The sequence below is a fragment of the Telopea speciosissima genome, chromosome 7 (genome assembly GCF_018873765.1).
Source record: "Telopea speciosissima isolate NSW1024214 ecotype Mountain lineage chromosome 7, Tspe_v1, whole genome shotgun sequence".
In the NCBI taxonomy this organism is placed as follows: Eukaryota; Viridiplantae; Streptophyta; class Magnoliopsida; order Proteales; family Proteaceae; genus Telopea; species Telopea speciosissima.
In genome coordinates, this window is record NC_057922.1 from 21,954,067 (window position 1) to 21,970,376 (window position 16,310).

General features: G+C 38.7%; 1 protein-coding gene across 3 annotated transcripts; it reads left to right on the top strand.

The window, feature by feature from the left end:
• Nucleotides 1-494: 494 nt before the first annotated feature.
• LOC122669150 (ABSCISIC ACID-INSENSITIVE 5-like protein 2) lies at nucleotides 495-15,609 on the top strand. 3 transcript variants are annotated; one of them, XM_043865833.1, is made up of 4 exons: nucleotides 495-657; nucleotides 1,247-2,365; nucleotides 2,464-2,535; nucleotides 15,251-15,609. In XM_043865833.1, the coding sequence occupies exons 2-4, from the start codon at nucleotides 1,520-1,522 to the stop codon at nucleotides 15,329-15,331; spliced, it is 999 nt and encodes a 332-aa protein (XP_043721768.1). In that variant the 5' UTR covers nucleotides 495-657; nucleotides 1,247-1,519; the 3' UTR covers nucleotides 15,332-15,609. The 3 variants fall into 3 exon arrangements, with proteins under 3 accessions (XP_043721768.1, XP_043721769.1, XP_043721770.1); XM_043865834.1 differs by lacking the exon at nucleotides 495-657 and adding an exon at nucleotides 709-1,133; XM_043865835.1 differs by lacking the exon at nucleotides 495-657 and having other exon boundaries at nucleotides 1,272-1,326; nucleotides 1,391-2,365.
• The last annotated feature ends 701 nt before the right edge of the window (nucleotides 15,610-16,310 follow it).

Consider the following 16,310-nt stretch of genomic DNA (forward strand, 5'->3'; position numbering starts at 1 on the left):
GATTACATTTTCATTAAAAAAAAAAAGGACTGTGTGGGTTTAGTCCCGGGTGTGTTGTGCATATCCGCCATTCAACGGTCCTAAAAATTGATTAACCTTTGGGAATTGGTGGGTCGCTTATGTGATTACACTTTCATAAAAAAAAAAAAAAAAAAGGAAGGTACACTAAGCATTGATCACAAAAATAAGAGATCATATGAAAAAAAAAGGGTCCTAAACTTGATACAAGTACGACGGCATAAATGTCAAATCTGATTCCAATCCGAGGTTTACAAGAGATCATAGATGTAGTGATTGACTTTTGAATCATCAAAATCAGAAACTGAGAAAGGGGTTAAAACAGTAGTAACTGTAAACGACTGTGGCTGCGGTGATGGGTACGGCTCAGCTCTCCAGTATCTGAATTCTGAAGGTAGACAAACGTCCACTCGCACGGGGATGGCCCCATAAGAAAAAACTTACCCTTATAAATACAGGTCAGTTACTTGTCTTCTTTTTCTATTTTTATGATGAAAAAATGGGAATTTGGCTTTTGGGTTCCATTTTGCTTGTCCCACTGCAACTGTGTTGATTCCATATATAACGACCGATGAAGAATGGCGGTTTTCAAGATTCAGATCAGAACCTACTTAAGATTCAGATCGGATCCTACTGCAAGTAAGTACAGTGGGTTGTTTTTATTTTGTGGGTCAGAACAAGTTTGGATTCTCTTGCACTATTTGAGCAATAGTTTTTGGTGGAGATTTGATGGTTTTACATGAGAAGGGTTCTTCAGAGCTTTCATTACGGGCTCTGCTTTGCGGAAAATTTTTATGGGTTTTCTGTGTTTTTATTGAAAATGTCGTTATTTGTTTCATGCAAGGTGCTTCGAAGCCTTCTTTCCGGGTTTTGGGTTCCTGTGAAGCTTGAATAAAATTTCTTTCGTCCATTTCTGTGTGTGTTTTTTCTGTTTTGATCTTGGTTTGCCTTGATTGGTGTAAAAGGCATTTCCTTTGTTTCAATTTCTGTCTGTTTTGGGGGAAATGAGATCTTCTTTTCGGTTTTATTTAATTTTGCGTTGTAAGCATTGATGAGTTTGTTCAACTTTGTTTTCAAGTTCGAAGTTGGGGATTGAGGCCAATGTCTTTTTAGAGGTTGGTAATAGGGGATTCCTTTTTTATTTTTCTTATCTAACAGTGTTGAAATTTTTAAACCGTTGGAGAAAAAAATAAAAATTTTGAGTGACAACCTTTTTTTTAAATCTCAGGGTAGAGAAGGGGACACACTATTAACTCATTCGGAGGTTGGGTGGATTGTCGTGTTTCATTTAGTTTCTGGGCTTTTCAGGTTTGTTTGTTTTTCTTTTTTATTTCTTGGTGTTTTGAAAACTTTGGTGGATGTGTATTTGCAGTTGAGGTGGATCTGTTAAGTGCTGAAAACTAAACTTGTCTATTGTCGATTCTAGGGTTTCTAGGGTTTTTGCGACAGGGTTTTTAGTTTTGGGGTTTGGAATGATAGTTTTAGGGTGACTGTTCGTTGAATGGGGATTCAGACAATGGGGTCTCAAGGTGGTGGTGGTGGTGGTGGTGGGCAACAGTTGGCTCGTCAAAGCTCGTTTTATGCACTTACTCTAGATGAGGTTCAGAATCAGTTAGGGGACTTGGGGAAACCGCTAAGCAGCATGAACTTGGATGAGCTTCTCAAGAATGTGTGGACGGCTGAGGCTAACCAGGCCATGGGAATGGATGCTGAGAATGTTGCCTCAGCTGGACAACTTGTTTCAGCTTCAGCTTCGACTTCGCTGCAGCGTCAGGCAAGCCTGACATTAATTACATCTCTAAGCAAGAAGACTGTTGATGAAGTCTGGAGAGATATCCAACAAGGGCAGAAGAAGAACACTGAAGAGAAAAAAGTCCAGGAAAGGCAGCCTACTTTGGGGGAGATGACATTGGAAGACTTCTTGGTGAAAGCAGGTGTTGTTGCTGAAGCTTCTACTGAGAATCAGAATGCTGGGCCTGCAATGGGAGCTGATTCAATGGCAGTGTCTCCACAAAGTTTCCCACAACAAGCTCAGTGGTTGCAGTACCAGCTCCCTTCAGTGCAGCAGCAGCAACAACATCCGCAACAAAAGATGATGGGTATTTATATGCCAGCCTGTCCAGTTCCACCGCCTTTGACTGTGAGTGCAAGCCCGCTTCTGGATGTGGCGTATCCTGACAGCCAATTGGCCATATCACCCCCTTTGATGGGCACATTATCAGATACACAGACACCGGGCCGGAAACGGGTTGCCCCAGGAGATGTCATTGAGAAGACTGTTGAGAGGAGGCAGAAGAGAATGATCAAGAATAGAGAGTCTGCAGCCCGATCACGAGCGAGGAAGCAGGTGATCTGCGGCTCTTTGTTGTTTCTTGAAATAAATTACAATGCTGGTTATTCTTTTGTTTGATAATGACCTTAAAGATACGTGTGGGCAATGAATAGGCATACACAAATGAGCTGGAGAACAAAGTTTCGCGTCTGGAAGAGGAGAATGAAAGGCTTAAGAAACAAAAGGTATGATTCTATCAGCTTTCTTCCTGCACTTGTTCTGGTCCCTTATTTCTTCCTGAATAAAGGAAGCTTATTATTTTTCTCCCACTATTTTCAAGTTTTTAGATGATACCGTTAAGTTCATCATTAGGTATTGTACTAGTTGCAAAATCCAATTTTTGTTTGGGGACTTGTATAGAAAATTGAAGTATGGTAAAAAGAAACCAGGACAGGTTCTACATCCATTTTTTTAATTGGAAAGAAAAATGAAGAAATTTATTGGATGTCATTGATCCCAAATATATAGATTTTTGTGGGGGTATATTTGACAAGCCTTATGCACCACATCCAACATAGGGTTTGGAGCATTAAGTTGTTTCGAGTACTTATTCTGTAGGCCATCATTTTGACAGAAATCATTGTCCGAATTTAATTTGACAGAAATCATTGTCTGAATTTTGACAGAAATCATTGTCAATCATTTTGACAGAAGCCTAAAGGTCTCCCATCAACTTGGGGATTAAAATCATTGAGGTGTCTCACTGATTTGAGTGAGGATAGACTGGTATATGAAGTCTCTAGGATGAGCACTATTGTGAAATATTGTTTCTTCGATGAAGAAAAGACTGTCCCTATACATTTCTTCCTTCCTTCCAATATGTTTAATTGTATAGATAATGTATACATTATGTTAGTTTTGATGTAGTTTTCTTTTATCAAGATATACTTTGCATATTTAATTGATTTTTCTCTCTGTATGATGCCAATACATGTCAACAATTAATCAAGTGTTTGTTCCTGATTTTGAGCATGATCCTACTTCTTAATGTGAACCTTATCCCAAGTATTCTCCGTCGGCTGGTCTATCAAGGTATTTTAATGATTGTAATAGATTTCCTCTCTCTGTCTCTGTCTCTCTCTCTCTCTAGATGGATAGATAGATAGATATCATTATTCTGATCCAAATCCTTCATGTTATCCACCCCCCTCCCCAATTTCACCAGCATTAGTTGTTTTTGGCTGAGTGGATATCTTCATAAAAACAGCCCCGATTGACAGTTTGGACTAGCTTCCCTGATTTACGGAACTAAAAGAATCCTTTTGGAGTGTGTCTAACCAGTTTGGAGGAGGTCCTTCCCTCAATTTCAATTTCAATCGCAATGGCATGCAAAATGTGATGCAGATCAGAAAAGCAAGAGAAGGAAGAGCAAAACATCAGGTCTTTGCTGTCAATAGGACAGTCCAGCAGCCCTCTATCACCAGAACGTTTCAGTATTCTTTTCTGTTCAGCGTTTTAAGCTGCTAAGTCACTCCAAACTGAGTCAATGGAGGGGATTAATAGTAGTTTTTACCTTTTTATTTTACTTCTGTTATTTATTTATTTATTTTTATCTCATCCATAAGCTGGGATAGGTGTGATGTTAGCAATACAGCTTATCTCTCTGTCTTATCGTTATTTTTATCTCTAGAAAGTAAAATAGGACTTTATCACTAGCTGGTCGATGTGATATTTTATCTCCATCTGATTGCTATTTTTTTTATTATTTCTTTTGGATTATGTTATCTGTAATTCAGTCCTTATGCTACCCTAATACTGGTTAGCAAAGTTTATAAATAGTTACAACCATGGTACTAAATCTCGTTTCGTTTCGGTGTTTCGGTCTGACCGAAATTTCCGAGATACCGAAATTTCGTCGAAATCTCGGTCGAAATATGGTATTTTTCTGTGGGTGTAAAATGCCAAAAATGTCCGAGATTTCCGAAATTTTCGAAACGAGATGACCAAAATTTCCGAAATTTCGTCGAAATTTCATCGAAATATTTGAAATATTGCATTTTTTCATTTCGGACTTGCATTTCGTTTCGGACAGGTCGAGATACTCGAAATATTCGATATCTTGACCGAAATTTCGCGAGTTTTAGTACTATGGTTACAACAACAACAACAGCAATAACTCGGCCTTACCCCAACTAAATGGGGTTGGCTAAATGGATCCTATAAATAACAAAGTAGGGAGAACTAAGGTCCTCACAAAAAAAAGTAAGAGGAATGGAGAATGAAAATAGAAAAATGAGATATGAAAAGTAATCGATGGAAAATGGGAAATGAGAGTAAAAGGAAATAGTGAAGCCCAGGAAATCAAGAAAATCTCAGCTGCTTGGTATCAACAATGTGGATCCTTGCCCTCCAATAGGCTCTATCCGAGGTCAGACTTGGCACAAGGCCTAGACTCTGCACAAAGCCCTAGCTCTTTTAGCTCCCTCAATCGGAATCAGATCACTTCTCTTTACTGGGGCATCCTCAGGCCTCCGTTGCACATGGCCAAACCACCTCAGATGATATTCTCGGAACTAGTCGCTGATCGGAGCAACTCGCACTTCAGCTCTAATATGTTCGTTCCTCACTTTATCCTTCCTAGTTTTGCTGCAAATCCATCTTAACATCCTCATCTCTGCGACACATAGCTTCGCTATATTGCGCTTCTTAACTGCCCAACATTCTGCCCCATACATCATAGCAGGTTGGGCCACAGTCCTGTAAAATTTTCCTTTAAGCTTTAAACGAATGTGACGGTCACACAGTACTCCGGTCGCACCTCTCCACTTCATCTAGCCCACTTTGATTCTTTGTGAAACATCATCATCGATATCACCTTCTTTGTGTATGATAGACCCCAGATATCTGAAATAGTCACATGGCGGTACCTCTCTCTCCACAAGTTTCACAGTGTCAACATCCATCATAGTGTGGCTAAAGTTACACATCATATACTCGGTCTTTAATCTACTAATCTTAAAGCTTCTTGTTTCCAAGGATGATCTCCCCGTCTCTAGCTTAGCGTTAAGCCCTGCTTTTGTCTCATCCACTAAAATGATATCATCGGCGAATAGCATATACCATGGTACTTTGCCTTCGATGTTCTTGGTTAATTCATCTATGATAAACGCAAACAGATAAGGGCTTAGGGTGTAACCCAACCTTAATTGGGAACTCCTTGTCCTGACCTCCCGTATATCTCATACTAGTCACCACATTCTCATACATATCTTTAATTACATCTATATATTTACTCGACACAAACCCTCTCTTTCCAAGCACTTGCCGGATTAAATCCCTAGGGACTTTGTCATACGTTTTCTCCAGGTCAATAAAGATCATATGGAGATCCTTCTTACTTGCTCTACATCTTTCCATGAGCCTCCTCAGTAGGTGTATAGCTTCTGTTATGGATCTACCTGGCATAAAACCAAATTGTTTCTTCGAGATATGAGTCTCTCTCTTCTCAGGCAGGCTTCAATAACCTTCTCCCAAAGTTTCTTAGTATGACTCATTAGTTTTATGCTTCTATAGTTATTGCAGCTCTGGACATCACCCTTATTTTTGTAGACCGGAACTACAATGCTTCTCCTCCAATCATTTGGCATTTTCCTTGTAATCATAATCTTGTTAAATAGCTTGGTTAACCAAGAAACCCCACATGATCCTAAGGCCTTCCACACTTCTATTGGGATCTCATCTGGGCCTGGTGTCTTGCCGACTTTCATCTTTCTTAAGGCTTCTTTAACTTCTCCTACCCCAACATTACGTGCATAGCTATGATGTGTAGTGTTTTGATGACTAAAGTAGTTAACCGGATCGATCATATTTGAACTGTCTCCATTTAGAAGTTCACAAATATACTCATCCCATCTCCTTACAATGTCCTCATCTCTTACCAAAACTCTTCCATCCTCTCCTTTTATACATCTCATCTGGTCGAAATATCTCCTCTTCCTTTCTCTCATTTTAGCTACTTTGAAAATAGTTTTCTCTCATTCCTTTGTGTTTAGATTAGTATAGAGCTCCTCATATTTTCTCGCCCTAGCCATCCCCACTATCTTTTTGGCCTCGTTTCTGGCCTCATTGTACCTCCTTTTATCTTCTATATCATTAGTCCGTTGCCAAGTCTTAAACCTCTCTTTTTTTGGTCTTGATGGTTGCTTGGACCTCCTCGTCCCACCACCAGGTCTCCTAGGGGACAGACACCTCCCCTTTGCTTCCCCTAGAACTTCTTTGGCCACCCTCTTAATACAAGTCATCATCTCATTCCACTTGACATTGGTGTCTCCCTCACAGTCCCACTTTCCTTGTTTGACCACATTTTCAGTAAATGGGCCTAGGGACTCCCCTTTTAGTCTCCACCATCTTAACTTAGAGTGCAAAGGTTCCCTCCTCCCATGCTTCTGTGCACCACTGCACTGAGGCACATATCAAAGTTTATAAATAGTTATAAAGACTAAAGAATAAAGACCATAGGCCTTCCCCTTGATTTTGACTATACGATACTTAAGTATTTTCTGAGTTAATCTGTGGATTCAGTGATTGCTTGGTGGATTCCAAGTAAGGAGGTTTTGATGGATTCCTAGCCTGGACTTAGATGGATTCCTGGTCAGTTATCTTCTTTTATTTTCTGTTCTATCCATTTCCAAACAACAGGTTAGATCTACTCCCTTTCTGTTGCCCGTGATAGACTGATAGTACTGTGTTGTTATTCTGATTCTGTTTGTTCACATATTTTCCTATGATCAGTTTCTGTTTTGCTATGCTTTCATATTATTGGTATTGTTCTGGTCTGCTACTTACTCTCCTAGACCTTAGTAGCTCTAGGATTCTCCCATATCTCACGATTCTGCTATCAAACTTGACCCAATTTTTGTGGGCTGTATCTGTTACTGGATGATGCAGGAGTGCTTCCTAGGTCGCTTCAAATCCTTTTGGGAACCCAGACCGAGAACTGGGTCCAATTTGGGTCTTTGGCTAGTAGGATATTTTAAGATTTTTATTTATTTCTATTTTGGGATTAACATGCAAAATTTATTTTGATAGCTTAGGTAGGTGATAGCTACTAGGATTTATTTCCCAAATTAAATTGAGTTTCCAAATTAGAGTAGGTTTCCTTTTCTTGTTGGGTTTCTTTTTTATTTTTTATTTTTTTGGATGAATTGGTTTCTTTTTTATTTAAGTACATGTAAGCGTGCAATTAGAAGTTAGATTTGAGAATGAATTAAGTTTGTGTTTGTGAAGAGCCTGCGTGGCTAGGTGTGCGAACTTCTCCCCCCTCCCCTTTCTTCCTATGTGATTTCTTCCCCTCCCCTGCAACTTTGAGACCCCTCTCAGGTTGCCCCCTTCTTCCCTACCAGCCCTCAACCAATTTGGTATCAGACTCCCTCTCGCGTTCACCCCGTCCAAACCTTATATCCCCAGGATTGTCAAACCCTAACCCATCCTTTTTGAGTCCCACTGAAACCCCAACCCCTTCAATTTCACAGACAAACTCCCACCGCCCTCCCTTTTTTTCCAGTACTTCAATTGATTCCCTCCCCCCTTCACCCCTGGGTTCTGCCAGGAAAAAAAGGAGCAAGAAGAAAAGAGAGCTAGAACCAGGAGAAAAAAGAAAAAAAGAAAGAGGAAGCCGCATACCTGGTTCAGACAATATCCACCGCCAGTGAACAGAATCTCTTGAGTCTGACTTGGTTGATCTGATTTTCCGTGTGGGAGAACTCAGAGAAACTGAAACCTACCCTGGTTCAGGTCCTAGTTGAAGTCAAACACTGATCTCCTTCGATTCTGCCATTTTCTTCGCAGGTCCCCTTTCTGATTCTCCAGAGGTAAAATAAAAACTCCCATTCGATGTTGTCTACTCCTTCTATGATAAGTCCTCCTCCTTCAAATATTTTTTTCCCCTCTTTTTCCAATCTTGCACCTCACCCTTCTCACGGCTTCCTTTCGTTTAGCCTTATTATTGTTTTGAAATTTTTTATTTTCGGTTGTTTTTCCCATAGTACACCTGCCCCTTCTTTATAATTCTGTTTTGTTCTTCTTTCCTTTCTCGTTTCTTCTTTTAATTCCTTTTTTATCTTCCCATTATATCCTTCTAATGCCTCTTTATTCCACCTTGTCCTTATTTTAGCATCAATTCCTAGTTTGCCCTCCATCTTTAATTCTTAATCTTATTTTGTCCTTCCTTATTCTGATGTCCCAATAATCCTTAGAGATTCTATTTATTTACAGCAGAGCCAAACCTGAGGCTACATCATGGAGGTTGATCAATACGATTTGCTCCTTTCAATTAGAGATGGTTTCCGTTAATTGCAAACAACACTTCTTGATTTGAAGACAGGTTGTCGGGAGCTTGCCAATAATAATACTAAATTCTATGATAAGGTGTCAAGCATGATAGAATCTTCCGAAAGCGGATCAGAAGTGGCCAACGAATGTGACAATCAAGCTATGAACGGTTTGATCAAAATTGCAGTTGAAGAACTTATCGACGGTCCAATTTCAGTTGTGAAACCCTATGATCAGATTCCCATCGAAGAGATGACGTTTGCTAACGACCATCAAAAGATCATGATGGTTGATCGGGAGGTGCATTCGATCATCGCTCCATCAAAGTCGATGTTTGTGGATGCCGATCAAGTGGTGCTGATTCTCTCGTTTTACAAAACTCGAGATCGATTTCTTCTCAACACTAGGAGAATTGATGCAGGAGTGCTTTCCTAGGTCGCCTCGAACCCGTTTGGGAACCCAGATCGAGAACCGTGTCCAATTTGGGTCTTTGGCTAGTAGGATATTTTAGGTTTTTTATTTATTTATATTTTGGGATTAACGTGCAAATTTAGGGATGTAAATGGATAACCGAAATCCGAATCCGAATCCGCATCTGTATCCGTTTAGGGACATCCGTATTCATTTAGAGATATTCGGAAAAAAATCCGAATACTCAGATAAAAATCCAATTACTTAATAATAAAAAATTAAGTAAATAATGATTTTGAGGGTTTTTTAAGATTCAACAGGTTCTAGAATATGATGAAAAGAGGATCATGATCTAAGAGATATGGATTGAGAGTGAATTGTATCTGCTAGAGGGAGGAAGGTCCGGGTTACACAAGGCAGAGATGTAAACAGATGGTCGAAAATCCGAATCCAAATCCATTTAGAGGTATCCGTATTCGGCCAGGGAATATCCGGATCCGATCACATCCGATCCATATCCAATCCGAATCCGATCTGTTTACATCCCACATGCAATATTTTATTTTGATAGCTTAGGTAGGAGATAGATACTAGGATTTATTTTCTGAATTAAATTGGGTTTCCAAATTAGAGTAGGTTTCCTTTTCATGTTGGGTTTCTTTTTTATTTAAGTACTTGTAATCGTGCAATTAGAACTCAGGATTGAGAATGAATTAAGATTGTGTTTCTGAAGAGCCTGCATGGCTAAGTGTGTGAACTTCTCCCCCCCTCCCCACTCCCCCCTCCCCCTTCTTCCTATGTGATTTCTTCCTCTCCCCTGCAACTTTGAGACCCCTCTCAGGTTACCAGCCCTCGACCACTGGAATAGAGCCTTCAATTGGAATTTGAGCCTGTTCTGATTTTGCTGCTTCGAGTTATGAGTTTTCTCCCAACTCTGATTTATTTCCTTATTCTGTGACCCTGGTACATTAGCCTGCGTAGGGCAGGTTCTTGTTCTGTTTCCTGAGAAACTCTGCATAATTGTTCGACAGGTTCCAAACAGCTGTCAATCATAATTCTGTGTTGTTCTGATATTTCTCCTTTGACTATTCTGCTATACCCAAATTGTGATCCTGTTCAAGCTAATTTCCTACTGAATTTTCCTTTTCAACTTTAGACTTCATTATAATGCCGTTAATGTTGATCCGCATGGTTGTGGAATCTGTTTCACTATGTTGCTACATATTATAATCCATTCATTCCTCTGCTATACCCAAATTGTGATCCTGTTCAAGCTAATTTCCTACTGAATTTTCCTTTTCAACTTTAGACTTCATTTAATGCCGTTAATGTTGATCCGCATGGTTGTGGAATCTGTTTCACTATGTTGCTACATATTATAATCCATTCATTCCATGACTGTATAAGACTGCAAGGGTACACATTAAGGAAGATAAACATGCACCTGAAGTTTAGAGGCATAGCTCATATGCCTTGTTACCTTGGACCTGGCATTGTTTAACCAAGACATTTGCCTTTATCTGACTTTAGCATACATGTGTGCCATTGTGGTTGGGGCTGTTCCTTTCGAGTCAACAAGTCATAAGCACTTTTCATTCAACCATTGCAATCCTAAGGATTCACTTTAGTTGACCAAATAGTGCATGCTTTGTAGTTTTAACATCGATATGCCTGAAGCTTAGGTTCTATACAACTTAGCACATAACCAATGTGCTTGACAACAAAGCTTAGGCTTTGTTATATTTGTATTTGTTGATGACAAGTGAAGTTATTGTAATATTATGTCAATTCTTGTGAGCTATTACACACTAACATTGTGATTTATGCGTCATATATTGTTTTTATTGTTTAATTATTTGTTATGCATTTTTTTTTTTAAATTGCAATTCGCTTTAGTTAGACACATACCTTGCCTTTTAGGAGGTCTTGGTGCCTTGTGGGCACCTATTACCTTAATAACTCTGCATGTATCCCAATTGCTAATGGTGCAGTGTTTCTAACCATGGCTGGGGATGTCACAATTCCTAGCCATTCTTTGGAGTTTGGATGAGGTTCTGCGAAGTTGGCTGCTACCAACCAAGGAGTTTTATGGTCGATTAACAATTCTAGACCATTCTATCTTCTACTCTTCCTTCCAAGACTTTTAGGGTTTCTAATCAGAAGGCAAAATAAACAAAGAAGACAACCTGCTAGCTGGCTTTTGATTAGTGACTTGAAGGCTTAGTGCCTACCTTTGTGACTATTATGTGATATTACTGGAAAGGGGCTCAGAGTGAATAAAGCATCCTGCATGGCATTTCTTTTAAAGAAAACTTTTCCCTCTCTTTTAAAACTTTTTAATAACTTTGACCATCAAAACATTACCATTAGAACTTCCCTTCTCTTTTAAACCTTTTCAATACCTTTGGCCATCAAAATGTTACCATTAGAACTTTCCACTCTTAACACTGATTTGACCATCTGCAGTCCGATTTTCACTTGTAATCTCCCCTAGGCTGCTATTGTGCTTATCTGAAAAGAAAAAAAGCCATTATTCTCTCTCTTAATTGTTCCCCAACTGACAATTTGAATCTTCTTTTGCAACACTTTCTTTCTTTCTTTGAAACACTCCTCCATTGTGGAAAGGTTGTCTATCTTCTTCTCTAAGATTGTGGACCATCCTAGTGATCGCTTTCTCATTGTAGAATAAGCAGGCATATGTCTAAATGGAGAACCCCTGCTTGTTGAGAAGACTTGTAGCATAGGCAATATCTGATTCAGCAACCACACATCAGAAGAATAGGCCAATTAGGCCAAGCTGTGGGGCTCTTTTACAGCCTTCTGTTTTATCTTTGAGCTTCTATATTAGTGTTCTTATAGATTAAGGAGAGCTTAGTTGATCTAAGTTCTGTTTTTCTGTTTTAGAATTCTGTTTATGTTTCTATTTTTCTTCTTGCATTAAAAATTAGAAAGTTGTTTCTTGTAATCAAAGTCTTATCTTGGATTCTCAATCTATAAACATGTATGTAGGCCCTAGAGGCCATGAAATTGTAGAGGAAGCTTTTAGATTTTTTCTTGAGCCATGTGAACATATGGTAAGTGTCCTTGTGCTGGATTCCTCACTCTACGTTGGATCGCCTAGGCCTTACTTCAGTGGATTTCCAGTTGCTGTTATTTTATCTTCTCAACAGCTACCTCAATTCCAATCTATAGTTCAGTTATTGCTCTCATCATGTCAGGATTTTCTTTCTTCTTTATCAGGTTTATTGCTCTTTTTCATGTGGTCTGAATTGAATTTCCTTTCAGTTTGATCTCTTTCTGGTTCTGGAAATTCTGTGCTACTTTATTCAACACATGTCCTCCTTCTATAGTTCCAATTAACTTTGGTGGAACATTCTAATGCAAGAAGAAATCGGAAAAGAGTTGTCGCAAATTCATGACAGGAGGGAGATAGAAATCCATAAGCAATAAAAATAGAATGGACGCTGAGTATAAGATGGGATTTCTTTGTGAATAGCAGTAGGGATATCATAAATCATTATAAAATGAAAAAGGAACAGAAACAGGGAAAGAAGCTCTTTGATCTAGAATCTTTTTTTTATTTTTTTTGGATGAATTTTGATCTAGAATCTTATAATGAGGTACATTTTGTTTTTGATCTCTTTAATGCAGGCCTGGTTTAAGACGGTTTAATTTGGGCCAGGTTTTAGTATTAGTTTGGGTTGGACCTCGTATTTTGGTTTTATTGTTGTAATAAAGTGATTATAAAATTATGACCCTCCCCAGACCCCGCAATGGCGGGAGCCTTGTGCACTGGGTACGCCCTTTTTTTTTCTTTTTTTTCTTTTTTTTTTTAAGTTGTTAGTCGTTGAATTAGTTTAGGAAAGTTGAGTCCTTGAGTTAGTTTAGGAAAGTCTTTAGTACCTGTCGACAAATTTTCTCTCTTCTCTGTCTCTTTCTCTTCTCTTTACTATCACATGCTACTCTTAAATTAGATCTCTAGCATCAAATAGGTTTTCTATTGTTCAAACAAAAAATTAGAATCTATTTTTCAATTTGCTGTTTTCTCTCCCCTGTTTGTTCCATCGATCTCTCAATTCTCTACTATTTAATTTCTAATATTGTAATAATTTTACTCAGTTTCTGCTATCTTACATAATAAGATCTAGAATATCCTTTCCAATATTCCTGACAATTGGATTTAAATTCAGAATTTGTTCTCATCAACCACTGGATTAGAATCTTTTCCCTTCTATTTTTAAGCAAACCCACTACCAGCAGATCCATACTATCCCATCGAGTATACACGTGTGACTTTGTTTCCTTTTCATGGACTCATCATGTCTAGGCAATTCAAAAGCACATACTAGAAGCGAAATCCCTGATTCCCTTGAAAGTGCAATCATCTTGGCTGCAAAAAATAAAAAAGTTGAGGTACATGAGTGGGAGGATGATGATTCTAGTAGTGCTCCCCCCCCCCCCAAAAGTACGGGTGCCCCAGGACTTCCCATCTTTTTACGAATGGATTAAGTTGGGGGAAGAAATGATGAGCAATTTTGGCTCGAGGAAGATTTTTCCTTTTGACTGACATGCTTCCGGGATCTATGCATTATGAGGATGTAGAGAGATTAGAACATGGCATCTTCTACAGAATCTTCATTTTATGGTATCTCTTCGGACCTTCAATTCAAATATCCAGTTCAAAACATAAATTGCAGTTTCTCCAGTCATTGTTAAAGTAATTGTAGATGTGTTCTGGGGACCATTTGGATGGAAGATTATGGATCTTGGAAACCAGTGGAAAAATATGTGCAGATCTTTGCATGCTTTGACTGTTCATCTCAACTATATTAAATAACAAGAATAAGAATGAAGGCATTACTGCTATCTTTTACAACTCTTGATTCAATGCAAATTCCATTCAAATTCAAGGCTCGTGGTTTGGATATAGTTCATAAAAAAGTCAACACATGTGATATGTTGTAACCAGGCACGCTGCTGGTGCCTTCACCAGATGTTCCTCTAAATTGCATCAACTGTATAGGGCACCATGTATTCAATTGGATTATTCTCCTAGTGACTCCAGTTGAAATGGAGTTCAAAATTTTCAGAGCGAAAAAAAAAGAGTTTCTCTCCCCAATGCCTGGGGGAAGTTCCAACATAAGCATGTTGCTGCCTATGCTACATGTGACGTACTGTTGGTAATCTATTCCTTTTGGCTACAAAAGGCATCTGGTTTACCTATCCATTATTTGTAGATGCAATGTGTCATAATTTATGCTACTCTTGTTCTTCCCAGTTCCCCCTCTGGCTCTTTCTCTTTGGCAACTGAGAACCTTTGAGGATGCATACATGATACTGGATTGGTTCTAATAAGCTTGGACAATATACATGCACAGTCACTTTGTGGTTGAAGTTGCGAGTTTCCTTGTTTATATCCAGGTGTTCTGGGGGTAATATTGGATCAGTTTGAATTTTGTCTTAATTCTGACTATGTATTCCCAAGATATAGCTTACTTAAAAGTGCAGTACTAGCTTAAAGTAAATATGAAATTGATGGTTGCATGTAATTGAACGTAGATGCTTTGAGTGTCATTACTATTTTCTTAAACCTTGTTTCTGCATCCTTCTGATGAAGTTGTGTACTTGTCCATTCTGCAGCATGTTTTTTCTGTACAACACTGTATTTAATAGCATAGCGAGGCATTTCCTGATTTTAACATGGTCTTGATTTTTGTCAACCTGAACAAAATGAACTCCAATACACAAACAGATACAAGTCATAACTAGTCTGGGGCTTTAACTCAATTTGAGATAAATTCATATTGTTATTTATTAGGTGATATCATCTCATTTTCACCTGGTATTACCTATCAGCTTGAGTTTATTAATGAATGATCAAAACACCTCGTATAAATCATGTCCAATTCTTACAATTTTGTGTTCCATTCTGTTGTTTGTTTCCAACCGATGCAAATAGTATTTGTCCTGCACCTGATAATAGAATAACGGCATTATTTTTTATTTAGTGGACAATAGTAATCTCTTCATGGTAATATCCTCAAGCTTGTGTCAAAAAACAGTGATCTTCTCAAAAATGTATTATACCTTACACTACGTTGATGTTGAATTGAGGAATTCCCTTTTGGATTGTGGAATGGGAAGAATGAAAGTGGGCTACATTCTCTGTTGCCAGGAAACCCTGATAAATTAATCTATCTTCATTTTGTTTATTTGCAGGAACTGGAAAACATGTTGCCGTGTGCACCGCCTCCTGAACCGAAGTATCAACTTCGAAGGACAAGCTCTGCCCCTTTCTGACTAGTGTGTTTGTATGAAAGTTTTGTAGAGTTGTGTGGGGTATATTTCCTTGGATTTGTGCATTAAAACCGCTAGATAACCCTTGTTTCTAAACCTCCATACATGTTGGGGCTATCATTGTAAATTTATGGGAAGGGCCTTGGAACGTTTCTTCTTAGAGGTGCTTGTTGCTTCTGTTGTTGTTACTCTTAGGCTTTTTCCCTACATGGAGGTGTTGAGTGTATGTACATTTATTAATTACTTGAAGTTTATCAGATGCATTAATTGGATTTGGTGTATCCAACTGTTTCTATTCTTTCTTCTTCTTTGTACTTCATACCCATATTCTCTAGTTAAATTTTTTTTAAAAAAAAAGGTTGAATCAGGTATATCATAACTTTTTTATTTGTAATCAAGGAATTTGAGTTTTCAATTTCTGGGGTTTGCCATGTGTCTGCATCAGTGAATGCTCTTTTTACCAATTGAAGCTAGACAGTTATACCCTCTTGGCATTCTTTTGACCTGCAAATTTGAAGAACTCTTGGATCTTCATGCAGTTGATTTGGATCATTTTTGTGTGTGTTTTCAAGTTTTGAAACTGGTTATTAATTGGACCGGGTTGATATTGATCCAGGAGACCCTTTCTCGGAGAAACTTTCCGGAGAGTTCTCCCTGTCTGTTGTTGCCGGAATCCCTCAGAAAATGGTGAGAATTTGACCATAAATACAGGCATTTCCCATTAGAGAAGGAGATGATGGGATGTGTTGGTCACCTTCTCACTCTCACTCGGGACTCTCTCTCTCTCAAACTTTGAAATTAGGATACAAAAGAAATAGGGGCAGAGTTAAGATCTGAGACTGGAGGAAGGAGGAGGTATGGCATCAACAGGGAACAAGAACAACTGGGAATAAAGCAAGAGGGCCTTGTGCACGGCCGGGTACTCATGCAAGTTTGTAGGATGACGGCAAAGACTTGCTGAGTTAACTCTTACGGAGTAGAA